General features: G+C 66.3%; 3 protein-coding genes across 19 annotated transcripts in view; 2 read left to right on the top strand and 1 right to left on the bottom strand.

Moving 5' to 3' along the window:
* Nucleotides 1-29: 29 nt before the first annotated feature.
* Nucleotides 30-5,016, top strand: LOC106629945 (complement C1q tumor necrosis factor-related protein 1). 3 transcript variants are annotated; one of them, XM_074554977.1, is made up of 5 exons: nt 557-695; nt 2,615-2,753; nt 2,987-3,137; nt 3,252-3,385; nt 3,716-5,016. In XM_074554977.1, the coding sequence occupies exons 3-5, from the start codon at nt 3,001-3,003 to the stop codon at nt 4,264-4,266; spliced, it is 822 nt and encodes a 273-aa protein (XP_074411078.1). In that variant the 5' UTR covers nt 557-695; nt 2,615-2,753; nt 2,987-3,000; the 3' UTR covers nt 4,267-5,016. The 3 variants fall into 3 exon arrangements, with proteins under 3 accessions (XP_074411076.1, XP_074411078.1, XP_074411077.1); XM_074554976.1 differs by having other exon boundaries at nt 2,967-3,137; XM_074554975.1 differs by lacking the exon at nt 2,615-2,753 and having other exon boundaries at nt 30-695; nt 2,967-3,137.
* A 742-nt stretch (nt 5,017-5,758) lies between these two features.
* Nucleotides 5,759-11,550, top strand: ENGASE (endo-beta-N-acetylglucosaminidase). Its single transcript, XM_074554956.1, has 14 exons — nt 5,759-5,997; nt 6,145-6,221; nt 6,353-6,554; nt 6,841-6,989; nt 7,076-7,233; nt 7,331-7,479; nt 7,610-7,775; nt 8,082-8,185; nt 8,422-8,530; nt 8,632-8,804; nt 9,025-9,179; nt 9,259-9,361; nt 9,453-9,567; nt 9,674-11,550. The coding sequence occupies exons 1-14, from the start codon at nt 5,885-5,887 to the stop codon at nt 10,076-10,078; spliced, it is 2,178 nt and encodes a 725-aa protein (XP_074411057.1). The 5' UTR covers nt 5,759-5,884; the 3' UTR covers nt 10,079-11,550.
* The window catches only part of RBFOX3 (RNA binding fox-1 homolog 3), a 121,412-nt gene continuing 118,488 nt past the window's right edge, over nt 10,905-13,828 (bottom strand). For 14 of the 15 annotated variants that reach the window (XM_074554965.1, XM_074554959.1, XM_074554958.1 and 11 more), the window contains one exon: nt 12,094-13,425. In XM_074554965.1, the coding sequence (XP_074411066.1) occupies nt 13,381-13,425 (45 nt within the window). In that variant the 3' untranslated portion in view covers nt 12,094-13,380. Of the gene's footprint in view, nt 13,426-13,828 lie in introns of all 15 variants that reach the window. The other variant, XM_074554960.1, reaches the window with a different exon arrangement.

The raw sequence follows: 13,828 nt of genomic DNA, 5'->3' as shown, positions 1-13,828 counted from the left end.
GCGCCGAGCAGGGCCCGCCGCAGCCGGGCGCCGCGCACTGGCGGCCGGAGCCCAGCGGCGGGGACAGTGCGGGGCCCGAGCCGGCTGTGCGGGGTGGGCACAGCCCGGCTGCCCGGTGGGCATGACCCCCGCGCTGCCCTGCTCCAGGCCGGAACACATTCTGTCCTTGTCCCCTTTGCCCCCTGTGTCCCGCCGCCACTCAGGCTGGGGAGCGGGGCAGAGCCAGCCCGCGCCTTGGGGCCCGTGTGCGTGTCCGACTGTCAAGGGCCGCAGCCCGGTGGGGCCGTGCTGGCCGCGGTGCCCTCGGCGCCGCCGGCACGGGGCAGGGTCCAGCGCCGGGGTCAGCGGCACCCTGCGTGCTCCCGGGACCCGCGGCAGCTCCGGGGCGCCGCTAGCACGTGCCGCCTCCGCTCCCGGTGCGGCGGCGCGGAGCACGAACGGCTGCGGCGCCGGTCCCGGGAGCACGCATGGTTAAGGCAGCGGCGGGAGCACATCTGGCGGGGGAGGGCTGCGAGCCTCGTCCCGTGCCTCGCTGCCTCCTGCGCTTCCCAAAAGTGCATTTCCGCCCGGGCCGGGCGGGCAGAGGCGGCTCCGGAGCGGGAGGCAGCGTCGGCCGCGGGCAGGCTCTGCGCTGGCCCGGGCCATGCCCTAGGGCGGCAGAGGCAGCGCGGCGAGGGAGAAGCCGTGCCCCGGAGGTAGGTGGGGGGCAGCTCTGGGAGCCCGACGATCGCCCCGCAGCTGCAGGGGCCGTGCTCCCATCGCGGGCGGTGCCGAGGCACCGGGGACGGCTCCGCCTCGCCGAGCGCTCGGGTGTCCGGGCACACGCCCAGCCGGGAGGGTCGGTGCCGGAGCGCCCCCGGCCGAGCCAGGCCCTTGCCCTGCCTGAGAAGGAGCAGTGGGGGCCGCACGGCTGAGCCTCACAGCAGCCTGGGGGCGCTGCAACTGTTCCAGCGCCACCAGCAGCACATGGGGGACCTGGCCCACCAGCACGACCCCAGGGGCACAGGGGTTCCGGCTGCTGTGCAGGGAGGTTTGTGTCCACCACCCTAAACAGAGACGAGTGCAGGTGCTGCTGCCTCCACACTGCCCCGAGCCCCTCATCCCTCCCCTAGGGTTTGCTCCGTTCCATCCTAGTCTTCATCTCCATCTGGAAAGTATTTTGGGATGTTTTGACTTGCAGTCCCAAGGCTTCTGCAGCCACTGTGTTTACATCTCTGACTGCTCCTGGAGAGCAGCCAACCCCGAGGGAAAGCGCGTGTCCCTGGCAGGGCTGTGTGTGCCCGAGCACAGGTGGGCACACAATGCCCAGCACACCTGCAGGGTGCACGCTGGGGCCCGGCGATCCCCGTGTGCTGCTGGCAGCCCCTGCGAGCACCGCACACTCCCTCTGCTCCCCTCAGCCTGGGAAGCGCTGCCTTCCACCATGGGAACTTCCTGCTGAAGGGCTTCTCCTGGTGCAGCAGCTCCCTGTGACGCTGCGCTCTCCCCAGGGCCGAGGCTGCTCCAGCTCCCACAGGAATGCCTGCTGTGACGGAGGGAAAGCCACAGGATTCCCAAACCCTGGCACGCTCCGTGCTGCCCATCTGGCACAGCTGGCGGCCAGGCAGGCTGGGCAGAGCCAGGGCAAGGCTGCCGGAGTGACACCTGCTCACCTGGCCCTGGCTGCTCTATCCCTGGGTCCGCTTCTCCCCTGCCTCACCTGGCAAGGCAGCGGGGTGAGGGACAGAGGCACCGGGAAGTGTGTGCCGGGGCCAGGGCCTTGGCCAGGGCTCGAGCAGCAGGAAAAGCCCTTTGGAGCCTTTCCCAATCCCTCCGCCCCTTCCCAGCCCCAGTGACTCACAATGCAGGCATCCGCCCCCGGCCTCGGCCGCCCTCAGCACCCGCTGCGGGATCACGCTGCTGCCTCGGAGCCGCACCTGGGGACACTGGTGACAGCCACCGACCACCGACGGAGAGCAGGGGTTCACCAAAACCACAGGATTCTGCCCCAAAGTCCCTCACGGCCTGGCAGAGCCGCAGAACAGAACACAGGGCTGAGAGGGCGCTTTGGGACCGGCGCTCCGGGATCGCGGCGAGGCCGGGCGGGCGGGCTTGGGGAGGGGACAGCGGCCACGGCCACACCCATGTCCCCACCCAGGGAGGCACCTGGCTGAGATAGCAGCCTGGGCACGGCCATCCCCGTCCCGGCTCCGAGCCCGCTGCCGCGGGATGCCCACCCCTGTTTGGCCAAGGCTGTCCTGGTGCCACCGGGCCAAAGGGCGCGGTGCTGCGTGCCCGGCCCCACGTCTCCGGCAGATACGCTTCTGATAATGGAGGGAGGGGTCTCGAAGCGCCCGGGCTGGGCCACGGTGCCACCACCACTGCAAATATTAGTTTTGGCCCCAGACAGGGTGTGGGCTCTCAGAAGGGTTTCGGCCAGCTCCCAGCTAGGGCTGCCAGCCCACATCCCCCTTTCTGGAGGAGTGGGTGTTGTCCCCTTGCTGGCAGCCCCCAGGGCACAGGAGCCCCTGGCAGGAATGGGGTGCAGATGCACTCTCTGGGCCCGGCTGGGGTCCCACACACAGGCAGGCTGCACCCTGACATTTGCCCCATGGAGCTCGCTGTAATTTTTCAGGTGCTGACATCCCAAATTGCTTCTCCTGAGCGCCCATGGGAGGCAGCTGAAGCCAGGCTGAGCAGGAGCAGCAGCACTTGGTCCAGGACTTGGCCCGCTCAGAGTCTGCTGCTGCTCTGCTCCACTCTCAGCTCCTGAGGTAATCCCATCTGCAGTGTGTGCCAGGGCTCAGGGGCTGCACAGAGCCCAGAGCCCCCTGACTGCCCCAGTGTGGGTCCCCACAGGTGCTCTCTGGGGTGACACTGTCCCATAGCCCAGCCAGTACCCAGGGGCTGTGCAGTGTGCAGGTCCTGTCCCAGGACAGCTCGGGCCATGGCTGGGCTGGGAGTCTCCTCACTCCTGTCCCCCTCAGCTGTCCCTGGCACCTCCCAGGGCACTGCCAAGGCATGGAGGGGCTGTGGGCGCACGGTGTCCTGCTGATCTGCCTGCTGCCCTGCCCTGTGGGGAGCCAGACCAGCTCCATCCCTGACCAGCGATGGTGGACAGACCCCAATGAGGCCCCATCCCAGCAGCATGCTGCCAGGTGAGGGGACCCCAGAGCCAGGGTGCTCTGCAGCGGGGCCAGGGCAGCCCCGGCACTGCAGAGGGCCCCTGTTCCCCTGTAGCTTCTGTTGTGCTCTGCTTTCTGCCTTGCCAGGGCCTCGCAGGAGCAGAAGGCTGATGGTGCCCAGCCTGCACAGCCCCGCTGTGTCCGCTGCTGCCCCCCACCCGAAAAGCGCTTCTACCCCCAGTACCAGCCCGTGCCTCAGATCAACATGACCATCCTGAAAGGTGAGGGCTGACAGGACCCCAGGCTGTGCTGCCTGCATTGCCCCAGGTCCAGTGCTGAGCTGGGCTTGCAGTGCCAGCTCCTGCACAGACTGGGGGTGAGAAACTGGGGGGGTGCCAGTGGTCCTGTGCCCTGCACAGACAGAGGGCAGGAGCCACGCTGGAGTGTGAGCAGGCCCTGCTCTGGTGGCTTCTGGGCAGCAGCATCAGAGCCTGGGGAGAGGCAGGGGCAGTACTGGTGGGTCCCTGCTCCCCCATCCACCCCTGGGGAAGGTGCTGGGTCCAGCTCTGGCCCCTGCCTGACAGCCCACCTGTCCCTGCTGCTCTGCCCAGGAGAGAAGGGGGACCGCGGCGAGCGTGGCATGCAGGGCAAGTTCGGCAAGACGGGGGTGGCCGGCAGCAGGGGCCACGCCGGGCCCAAGGGACAGAAGGGCAGCATGGGCGCCCCCGGGGAGCGCTGCAAGAGCCACTACGCCGCCTTCTCCGTGGGCCGCAAGAAACCCCTGCACAGCAACGACTACTACCAGACCCTCATCTTCGACACCGAGTTTGTCAACCTCTACGAACACTTCAACATGTTCACGGGCAAGTTCTACTGCTACATCCCCGGGATCTACTACTTCAGCCTCAACGTGCACACGTGGAACCAGAAGGAGACGTACCTGCACATCATGCGCAATGGGGCGGAGGTGGTGATCCTCTACGCCCAGGTGAGCGACCGCAGCATCATGCAGAGCCAGAGCGTCATGCTGGAGCTGAAGGAGCAGGACGAGGTCTGGGTGCGGCTCTACAAGGGCGAACGTGAGAACGCCGTCTTCAGCGACGAGTACGACACCTACATCACCTTCAGCGGCCACCTCATCAAGTACAGCGGGGACCCCTGAGCCCCCCACTCCTGCTGTGCCAGGCCAGGCGGCCAAGGGGCCCCTGTCCCTCTCAGCCCAGGAGTGCCACCCCCATTATGCTGTTAGTAACCTAGTGCCACTACGCCCAGCAGCTGCACCAGTGTGTGAATGTGTGAATGCCCTCACTCCAGCACCTCAAGGCTAACCAGACACACCTGGGAGAGTTGGAGCAATTGTCAGCCCCTGCCATGTTGGTGACCAGGGAGCAGCTGCTCACCTAGGGTGGGCAGGGAGCTGACCCCCTCTCCCTGCTCCAGAGCTGGGTGTGCCAGGCTCAGCCCGTGGCAGCGCTGGCTGAGCTGGCACAGTGGGACAGTGTGACTACTGGTGCCCTGGTGTGAGGCAGCACAGACACCTGCACCGTGCCACTCTCACCTCCCGGCACAGCCCTGCTCCCTGGCCAGAAGGTGCTTAGCATCATCAGAAAGGCAATGAACCACTAAGGGCCCTCTCTCCCTCCTTCCCCGGTGCAGGTGTTGCACTGTGGGGAGTGAATTGTGTCAGTTCCTCTGCACATTCTGTTGCTGCTCACCACAGCCTCTGCTCAGGAAGGGCTCTCTCCCCACCGGCAGCCCTGGGCGTGGGGCCTTGGCCTCACCACTTCCTCTTCCCCTGGGTTATCTGCTGGCCAGGCCTCATGTTTGTGTAGATGCAGCAGTAGCGTGGGCCAGCATGCTGAGCCCCCATTCCGCTCGTGCCACATTAAACACATTTCCAGCCTTGCTCACAGCCTCAGTGTCCTCTGGCTTTGTGTGTGGGGAGGCTCCGAGGGACTCAGGGCAAGGTACAGGGGCACCCCGAGAGCTGAGGGTGCTGCTGAGCTGGGGGTGGCAGGGAACAGCAAACTGTCCCTGGAGAGCCAGGACACTGTGCCAGGCCCTGCACAGGACAGCTGTGCCCCAAGGCACAGGAGCTGCATGCATCAGCCTGGGAACAGGACAGGCTGGGAAGGGTGGCAGAGCTGTCAGGAGTGCAGGTTATCCAGCACACCCGTGGAGAGGAGGTAGGGCTGAGGCGAAGCCGGGTGTCAGGGTCTGGGTTGGCAGCTCCATGGCTGGGCTGAGCAGGGCTGCAGCTGGAAACCAGCGCCCCAAGAGCAGGAGGGAGGGGACCGGGCTGGGGGACTCCTTAAATAGAGCCCTGGCCCCTCATGTGGGGAGTGGGTGGATGGTGGGGGCCAGGTCAGGCCGCTCACTGCTGTGCCTGTGGGCTGGGGGCATCAGCCCAGGGCCCCCGCCGTGTCCCCTTGGCCGCACTGGGGACCGGGCACCATCCCGGGCTGCACAGCAGGGCCTGGTGCGGGCACAGGCGGCATCCCAGCACACGGATTGCACCCTGGCACAGTGCGTTCCCCAGCACACGCGATCCGCTCAGAGGCGTGCAGTTTATTCCCAGGACAGGCCGCCCATCGCAGGGCACGCTCCCGTCCCAGCACACGCGGCCCGTGCCGGTCCCGGGGGCGGGCGCTGCCCGGGGCGGTGCCCGGGGCGGTGCGGGCCGGGCGGGCGGAGCTGCGGGGCCGCGCCCCCGGGAGAGCCGGGCCCGGCGGCGGCGGCGGCGGCGCCGTCAGTGCGGCAGCGGCGGCGGCGGCGGCGGAATGGCGGAGGCGGCGGAGGGGCCGGCGCGGCGCGGGAAGCGGACGGGAGCCGAGGCCGGGGCCGCGGCGGAGGAGCCGGCGGAGGCCGAGCGGGCCGCGCGGCGGCGGCGGAGGTGGATGGCGGGGCCGGGACCGGGGCCGAGGCCGCGGCTGGGATGGGGTCCGGGACCGTGATGGGGACCCGTGGCGGGGCTGGCAGCGCCCGGTGGGCGCTGGCCGCGGTGCTGCCCGGCCCGGCCCTCACTCACCTCCCGGGACAGCTTGCAGCCGGCGGCGGACATCCAGGGAACCACTGTCCTGCATGAGACCATCAGCGACCGCCCGCAGCCCCTGCCCGGTGAGTACCGGGAGAGGCGCCGGCCGAGCCCCGGGCCCCGCCGGGATGGGACGCTGCCAGTCCCGGTGCTGGACCCAGCTGCACGGGCAGTGCTCGCTGCTGACCCTGTCCCGCCTCCCCATCGTTCCCAGCAAGGTACTTTGACACGAAGACCACGGAGCCCATCAGCTTCTTCTTGACCGGCCTGGAGGAGCTGCTGGCCTGGCAGCCCAACAGCAACGATGAGTTCAATGTGTCAGCCGTGCCCCTGGCCAAGCGGCAGCCCCTGCTGCACAGCAGCAGGCCCCGGACGCTGGTGTGCCACGACATGCGTGGCGGGTACCTGGAGGACAGGTACGTGCTAGGTGGAAGGTGAAAGGGAGGTGTGAGTAGAGCTCAGCGTCTCCAAGCCCTAGGCAGTTTTGTTTCTGTCTGGCACATCTCCTGCCAGCTCAGCCGCAGGTGAGCAGGGATGGGGTGCTTGGCTCAGTGCTTGGGGAGCCTCGCTCAGGCTGGGATGTTCAGAGGTGGCTCGGTGCCACAACTCTGCCCAGCTCCCGGCTGTGAGTCAGGCTCCTACCCAGCTCCACAGCGTCTGTCAGCGTCCTTCCTGCACTGCCCAACCCTTTTCCTTCTGCAGGTTCATCCAGGGCTCGGCCACACGCAACCCCTATGTCTTCTACCACTGGCGCTACATCGACATCTTCGTCTACTTCAGCCACCACACTGTGACCATCCCGCCCGTGGTCTGGACCAACGCGGCGCACCGGAACAGCGTCCCCGTGCTGGGTAGGGGCAGGGCTGGGCCTGGGGCAGCCCCAGCAGCGAGGTGGATTCACCAGGACATGCAGCTGACGCTGCCCTGGCCCCTGCAGGCACATTCATCACGGAGTGGACAGACGGGGAGAAGCTGTGCGAGGCGTTCCTGGCCGGCGGGGAGGAGGCGTACGGCGCCGTGGCCGAGCAGCTGGCGCGCATCGCCCAGCACTACCGCTTCGATGGCTGGCTGGTCAACATCGAGAACAAGCTGAGTGTGAGTCCTGCTGGCCCTGCTCACTGCCCTGCTGTGCTTCTCCCCTGCCCCCTGCCCTCACCCACCTGTGTCTCTCCCTCTCTCTCTGTCGTGGCAGGCGGCGGCCGTGGGGAACCTGCCCCTCTTCCTGCGGGACCTGACGGCACGGGTGCACAGCGCCGTGCCGGGCGGGCTGGTGATCTGGTATGACAGCGTCCTGAAGGATGGCACGCTGAGGTGGCAGAACGAGCTGAACGATCAGAATAGGTGAGGCTGGCAATACTGTCCCCGGGCAGGGGCACGAGCCCACCCCAAACCCGGCCTGGCGGCGGTCAGGCGCAACCTGCATGGCCCTTGGTGAGGCCACAGCGTCTGCCACTGTGCCCCTTGTCCCCAGGATGTTCTTTGATGCCTGTGACGGGCTGTTCACCAACTACAACTGGAAGGAGGAGCAGCTGGAGCGCTCGCAGAGGCTGGCTGGTCCACGCCTAAATGATGTCTATGTCGGCGTTGATGTCTTTGCCCGTGGGGATGTCATTGGTGGTGGCTTCGACACTGACAAGGTGGGTGTGACAGGGCTGGACCAGAGTGTCACCCTGACCTCCCCCAGTGCAGGGCTCTGAGCTCCCACTGAGGGCCCTGCTGGCCTGCTAACCTGGGGATGAACGGGTGAGGAGTGAGGGTTCCCAGAGTGCTGGCCATGCATGAAAAGATCCCAGTGCTGCCATCCCTGGAGAGGGAGATGCTGCAGCACACCCCTCTGGTGTCCTGCCCCACCATGGTGCCACTGGAACCTGGGGCGAGTGGGGACAGGACAGGGGACAAGGTGACCTGGCCTGGCCCATGCTGCTCACTGCCTGTTCCTGCAGTCCCTGCGCATGATCCGCCAGTTTGGCCTCTCTGCAGCCATCTTCGCTCCTGGCTGGGTCTACGAGCACCTGGGCAAGGAAAACTTCCTGCAGAACGAGAACAGGTGAGGGCAGCTCAGCAGGGTGGGTACTGGGGGTGAATGGGGCTCGGAGTGCCCTGGCTCAGGAGGGCTGTGGGGCGGAGGGACACAGCTGCAGGGACACTGTGGCTGTCAGAACACCATGGCTGCTGACCAGGAGCAGCTGGCTCCTTTCTGCCCCAGCTGAGGTGATACCTGAGGCCGTGCAGAGCAGTGACCGTAACAGGGGTCTCTGCCCTGACACCCACCTTTGCCTCCAGGTTCTGGGGCTCGCTGGCAGAGTACCTGCCCACGCACAGCATTTGCACACTGCCCCTCACCACCTCCTTCAGCCTGGGCATGGGCACCAGCACATTCCTGGACGGGAAGGTGGGTGCAGGGTGACAGCTCTGCCCTGGTCAGATTGGGCTGGGCTGGGCAGGGAGGTCCCTGCTCTCGGCTCCCCCAGCTCAGCTCTCCCTGTGCTGTAGGATGAAGACTCTGGGCCCTGGTACGACCTGAGCGCACAGGACATCCAGCCGCTGTACCCGGAGCAGCAGGGCACGCTGAGCACCAGCTGCTGCCTGCAGGATGCCTGGTGTGGGGGCAGCTCCCTGCAGCTGCAGGGCACCATTCCCCCCGGCGAGGAGCGCGTGGCTGTCCGGTGAGCTGGGGCAAAGCCCTTTACCCCTCCTCAGCACTGGGCTGGCACCATGTCAGCCTGACATGGCCTGCATGGCCCGAGCTGTGTGGCCCTGGGCCTTGTGGCTAGTGTGCCCAGGCTCTGCCCACACTGCCCAGCACACCTAACATGATGCACCTTCTCTTTGTCTCTCTCTCTCTCTCTGTCTCTGTCTCTCTCTGGGTGGATCTGGGGTCATCAGCCTCTTCTCTTTGCAGATGCCAGCCCCTCCCAAGCTCTTCCTGACCCTGCTCTACAAGCTGGAGGGGCCACAGCCCGATGACTTCACAGTGGCACTGGAGGTCACCACCTGGGACTCAGGGATCTGCTTCGAGGGCAACCCCACCTCCCTGCCCGGTAAGGACCCTGTCCCCCCGTGCTCTGTGCAGGGAGCACCTGCTGCATCCCTCAGCCCTGACCTGGCTCCCTCTGGCAGAGCCCAATGGCCGGTACCACCCCCGGTTCCTGCCGGCGCCGCCGCCCGGCCTCGCCAAGCTGCTCACCGCCTGCCACCGTGGCTCCCATGGCTGGACCAGCCGGTGAGTGCCCTGCCTGCCTCCTGCATCCACAGGCAGGTGTGGGATGCCAGGGCTCCCTGGTGCCATTCCTGCTCTGCCTCTTCCCTCTCAGGTGCTACGAGCTGGAGCTGCAGGACTGCAGCCTACGAGACCTGTCCCTGATTGTGTCCCGCCAGCAGCCCAGCCCGCAGGAGACACCGTTCACCTGCCTGCTCGGGGAGATGCGGGTGAGTGCCTGCTGCTGCCAGGTGGGGACACCTGCCCCGTGCCCCCTTGTTCGGGGAAGGTGGGGATGCCTGCCCTGGCCCTGACCGTGCTGCGGTTCCCTCGCAGGTGCTGGACACGGCCAGCGTGGCGGCCTCCCCGCCGCAGGTGCAGGGCGTGACGGCCTCGCAGCTCTGGTGGCAGGAGGGCCCCGAGCCCGGGCAGCTCTCGCTCAGCCTCACCCTGCGCTGGTCCTTCCCGCCCGGCCGGGCCCGGTGGTTCCGTGTGCTGAGCCAGGGCGCCCGGTGCCGCGGGGGCCAGACGGCGCCGCAGGTGCTGGGGCTGGCGCAGGGCTGCCTGTTCCGCGCCGTGGGGCTGGCGGTGCCGCGGCCGGCGCCCGCGCAGTCCTGCCGGCTGGAGCTGCTGGTGGAGCCCGTGCTGCGGGACGAGCTGCCCGTGGAGCCCGAGCGCTGGGGCCGCCTCGTGCTGGTCTATTCCGCACCAGGCAGTGGTGCCGGCTTAGATGGGCATTAAAGCAGCTGTGGTGCAGCCAGTGCCGTGTCTCCTCCATGTGTAGGGTGGGCTGTGGGCGGGGGACACACAGGGAGGCTGCATTTCATCACCCGGGGCTGGTGCGTCCCTTTCCTCCCACCCCTGTGGTTGTGCTCAGCCCTCACTGTGGGGCCCACTGGGTGCTGACCAGCCACTGCCAGGGACCCCCAACATGTGTGAGCCCAGACTGGGGCGCCTGCCCTGAGAACCCCACCAGCTCCTGCAGCCCTCACTGCCTCAGGCTAGCTGCCACAGGCTGGGGATACTGGCCCTAAGACCCCACGGCACACAGCCCCCTCAGGGCTCAGCCTGGTGGGGAGCTGCCAGCACGGGCTCTGCAGCAGCCCAGCCTGGGTGACCGCTGTGCTCATTAAGGTGGACCCAGCCAGTGCCACCAGCCTACGCTGCCTCCCCTGAGCATCTTGTGAGGAGGAGAGAAAATTTATAGCAGCAATTATTTTCTTACAGTCTGGTGAGCAAGCAATTAGCAGGCCGGAGCAGCCGAGTGCTCCTGCAGTGGGGTCCCAAGCCCTGTCCCCACACAATGCAGGCTCTGCCAGGGACACCAATGCCAGCAGTGGAGCTGCTGCTCCTGAGGCTCAGGAATGTATTACCTGATAGCTTGAAGAATGAAGGGCTAGGCCCAGCCGGGAGAGAGCTCCTCATGCAGCACCCTGCTCCCTCACCATGGCGAGGCTGGGGGCCCCGAGGGTGCCCCACTTGCCCACAGGCTGTGGCCCCCTGCCCAGCCAGATCCGCTGTAGCCGCCACGGCCCCGCGCAACCAGTCAAAACCTGAGTCGCCCTGGTTGAAGAAAGAAATCTTTATTAATAATTTCAATAATAATAATAATAATAATAATAATAATAATAATAATAATAATAATAATACTGTTTATTAGAATGGTCACACTTTGAAGCATACAGGGTGGGCCGGCGCCAGCCCGCACGCCGGGGCGGCGCGGGGGTGCTGTAAGGGAGAAGCCAGTACAGCGATGGACGGAGCTTTGTACAGGGAGCGGGGCCGGGGCTATGTACACGGGGAATAGAAAAGGGGGAGCTCATCGCTGGGGCGTCGGGGGCGTCTGCAGACTATAAAGTGAGGTTTGAGGAGCGGCAGAGCCGGAAGGGCGCGGGACGGCGCCGCACCCCGGGATGGGCCCCGCAGCGCCCCGTGCCACAACGTGCCGCTGCTGCGGCCCAGCCTCGCGGCTCGGGTGGGTCCCTCGTGGGGGATGCAGCGGCCGAGACCCCGCACCCATGGCTGGGGGCATCCCGCTGCCAGGGCAGGGACGGGTGGCCGTGAGCGTGTCCCGCGCCGCAGAGCCAGCGGGAGCGGGACTGGGGCAGGCCTGGCCCAGCTTTGCTCAGCGCTGGTCCAGGCAGGGCGGGAGCGCGGGTGTCAGGGAAGGAGGGAGGAAGAAGAAGGGGAAGGGGTCACAAGCGAGTTGCAAGCTCCTCTTAACAAAAATTCCCTTTAAAAGGCAGAGGGTCGTCCCCCTGCAATACCTCAGCACCGCATCCGCGCCGCCGCCCCAGTTCCGCGCTGGAGCTGAGGCCTCGCACTCCTGACACGCCGATGGCCGCCAGCGCCGGGTGGCACCAAGCCAGGTCCCCACCCTGTCACCCGGCCCCGCGAGCCGGGCAGGGCGCAGCGCTCTGCCGGCACCCCCAGCGCTGCTGCACCGGGGAAAGGAAGACGTGGCGCCCAGGCCCTGCGCCCGGGCGGGGAGGGCCCCCCGGACCCCGCGGACCCTCACGCCTGCCTGCGCCGGCTCCCTCCCTGCGGGGCTGTGGGGCCGGGGGCTGGGGGTCCCTCCGTCCGGCGCGTCCGACCGCCGGGGCTCGCCGCGGCTCCTCTGGGACTCGCTCACTCCGTGTGTGTGGACAGTTGGGGCTCACTTGGCTGCTGCCGCTCGCCTTGCTTTCTCTTTTTTTTGTTTGGTTTTTCTTTTTTTTTTTTTTTTTGTCGCTTCGCTTTAAATTTTATATTTTGGGGTTCTTTTTTTTTGTTTTGTATGTGTGTGGATATTTTTGCCCTTCCTGGTCCCAGAAGGAAACGGCCACAGGTTCACTACAACAGAAACAAGAGAGGCAGGTCTTTCGCGGGAGCACTCGGGCCGAGCAGGTGGCCAGGGGCACTGTCCCAGCCCAGCCCATCACACCCAGCTCTGCAGCCAGCCCAGCCCATCACACCAGGATCCTGAACCCACCCCAGCCTTGCCAGCCCCACAGCTGGCAGCAAGCCCAGCTGGCTCCTCTCTCTCCTATGGGGGCAGAGGGGCTGCTGTCACCCCGAGCCCCAGCGCCTGTGGAGCGAGCATGCCTGCAGGCTGAGCACCCCCTGCCCCATGGGGGATGAGCCCTGAGCAGAGGGGGGACCCGGGTGCTGCTGGGGCTCAGGGCTGGCCCCGGGGCGGGCGGATGCTGCAGGAGAGGCGGCAGGATGGAGCGGCTGAGGTAACCCTCAGGTGTGGGCGCTGCAGGTAACCCTCATGTGTGGGTGCTGCAGGTAACCCTCATGTGTGGGTGCTGCAGGTAACCCTCAGGTGTGGGTACTGCAGGTAACCCTCGGGTGTGGGTGCTGCAGGTAACCCTCAGGTGTGGGTGCTGCAGGTAACCCTCATGTGTGGGGTGCTGCAGGTAACCCTCAGGTGTGGGTGCTGCAGGTAACCCTCAGGGTATGGGTGCTGCAGGTAACCCTCAGGTGTGGGGTGCTGCAGGTAACCCTCAGGGTGTGGGTGCTGCAGGTAACCCTCAGGGTATGGGTGCTGCAGGTAACCCTCAGGTGTGGGGTGCTGCAGGTAACCCTCAGGGTGTGGGGTGCTGCAGGTAACCCTCAGGGTGTGGGTGCTGCAGGTAACCCTCGGGTGTGGGTGCTGCAGGTAACCCTCGGGTGTGGGTGCTGCAGGTAACCCTCGGGTGTGGGTGCTGCAGGTAACCCTCAGGTGTGGGTGCTGCAGGTAACCCTCAGGGTGTGGGTGCTGCAGGTAACCCTCGGGTGTGGGTGCTGCAGGTAACCCTCAGGTGTGGGTGCTGCAGGTAACCCTCAGATGCGGGTGCTGCAGGTAACCCTCAGGGTGTGGGTGCTGCAGGTAACCCTCAGGTGTGGGTGCTGCAGGTAACCCTCAGGTGTGGGTGCTGCGGCCCCACAGAGCCCAGTGCCAGCCGGGGGCACTCAGGCAGCACCCGCGGCTCCTGCGCAGGCTCGGCCTCGGCTCTGCCTGGTTGGGTTTGGTGCTAGTGAGCATCGGGGGCAGTGGTGGGGGGGCTGGGTCTGTCTTGCTAGTAGGGAGTGAAGCGGCTGTACCCTCCTCGGTATAGACTAGCCTGCAACATCAAAGATGAAAAAAAAGCCAATCAGTATTCAGAGATAGCCAAAGCCCCTTTTTTCTTTTTTTTTTTTTTTCTTTCTCTTCTCTTTCAAATGTCACCAAATCGTTGCTGTCCTTGGGAAGTGAGGGGCAGGCAGGGCCAGGGTGCCCAGTGCTGCCCGGGCTCTGTGCTGGCCGTGGGCACTGCCCTGTGCCTCCAGTGTGGCACTGCCGTGCCACGCCTGCCAAGGAGCTGCCCCATCCCTGCTGTGGCACTGAGCTGAAAACCCTAGGGTGCCGTGCCCGTGCCCCCTCACTAGCAGCTGCCCAGGGAGTCAAAAGGCAGAAAAAGGCAGGTTGGCTTTGCGATCCCAGCCGTGAGTGCAACTTTTCATCTTTGATGCTGTCAGAGCTGGCCA

The sequence above is a fragment of the Zonotrichia albicollis genome, chromosome 19 (genome assembly GCF_047830755.1).
Source record: "Zonotrichia albicollis isolate bZonAlb1 chromosome 19, bZonAlb1.hap1, whole genome shotgun sequence".
Taxonomy (NCBI): Eukaryota; Metazoa; Chordata; class Aves; order Passeriformes; family Passerellidae; genus Zonotrichia; species Zonotrichia albicollis.
The sequence above is the reverse complement of the archived record's forward strand: the minus strand, read 5'-3'. Positions and strand labels throughout refer to the sequence as shown.

Coding starts and splice junctions, on each gene's coding strand:
- ENGASE (XM_074554956.1), top strand. CDS start 5,885: ATGGCGGAGGCGGCGGAGGGGCCGGCGCGGCGCGGGAAGCGGACGGGA. Junction 8,186..8,421: donor TTCCTGCAGAACGAGAACAG/GTGAGGGCAGCT, acceptor CTTTGCCTCCAG/GTTCTGGGGCTCGCTGGCAG. Junction 9,180..9,258: donor CAACCCCACCTCCCTGCCCG/GTAAGGACCCTG, acceptor TCCCTCTGGCAG/AGCCCAATGGCCGGTACCAC.
- LOC106629945 (XM_074554975.1), top strand. CDS start 3,001: ATGGAGGGGCTGTGGGCGCACGGTGTCCTGCTGATCTGCCTGCTGCCC. Junction 3,138..3,251: donor TCCCAGCAGCATGCTGCCAG/GTGAGGGGACCC, acceptor CTGCCTTGCCAG/GGCCTCGCAGGAGCAGAAGG. Junction 3,386..3,715: donor CAACATGACCATCCTGAAAG/GTGAGGGCTGAC, acceptor TGCTCTGCCCAG/GAGAGAAGGGGGACCGCGGC.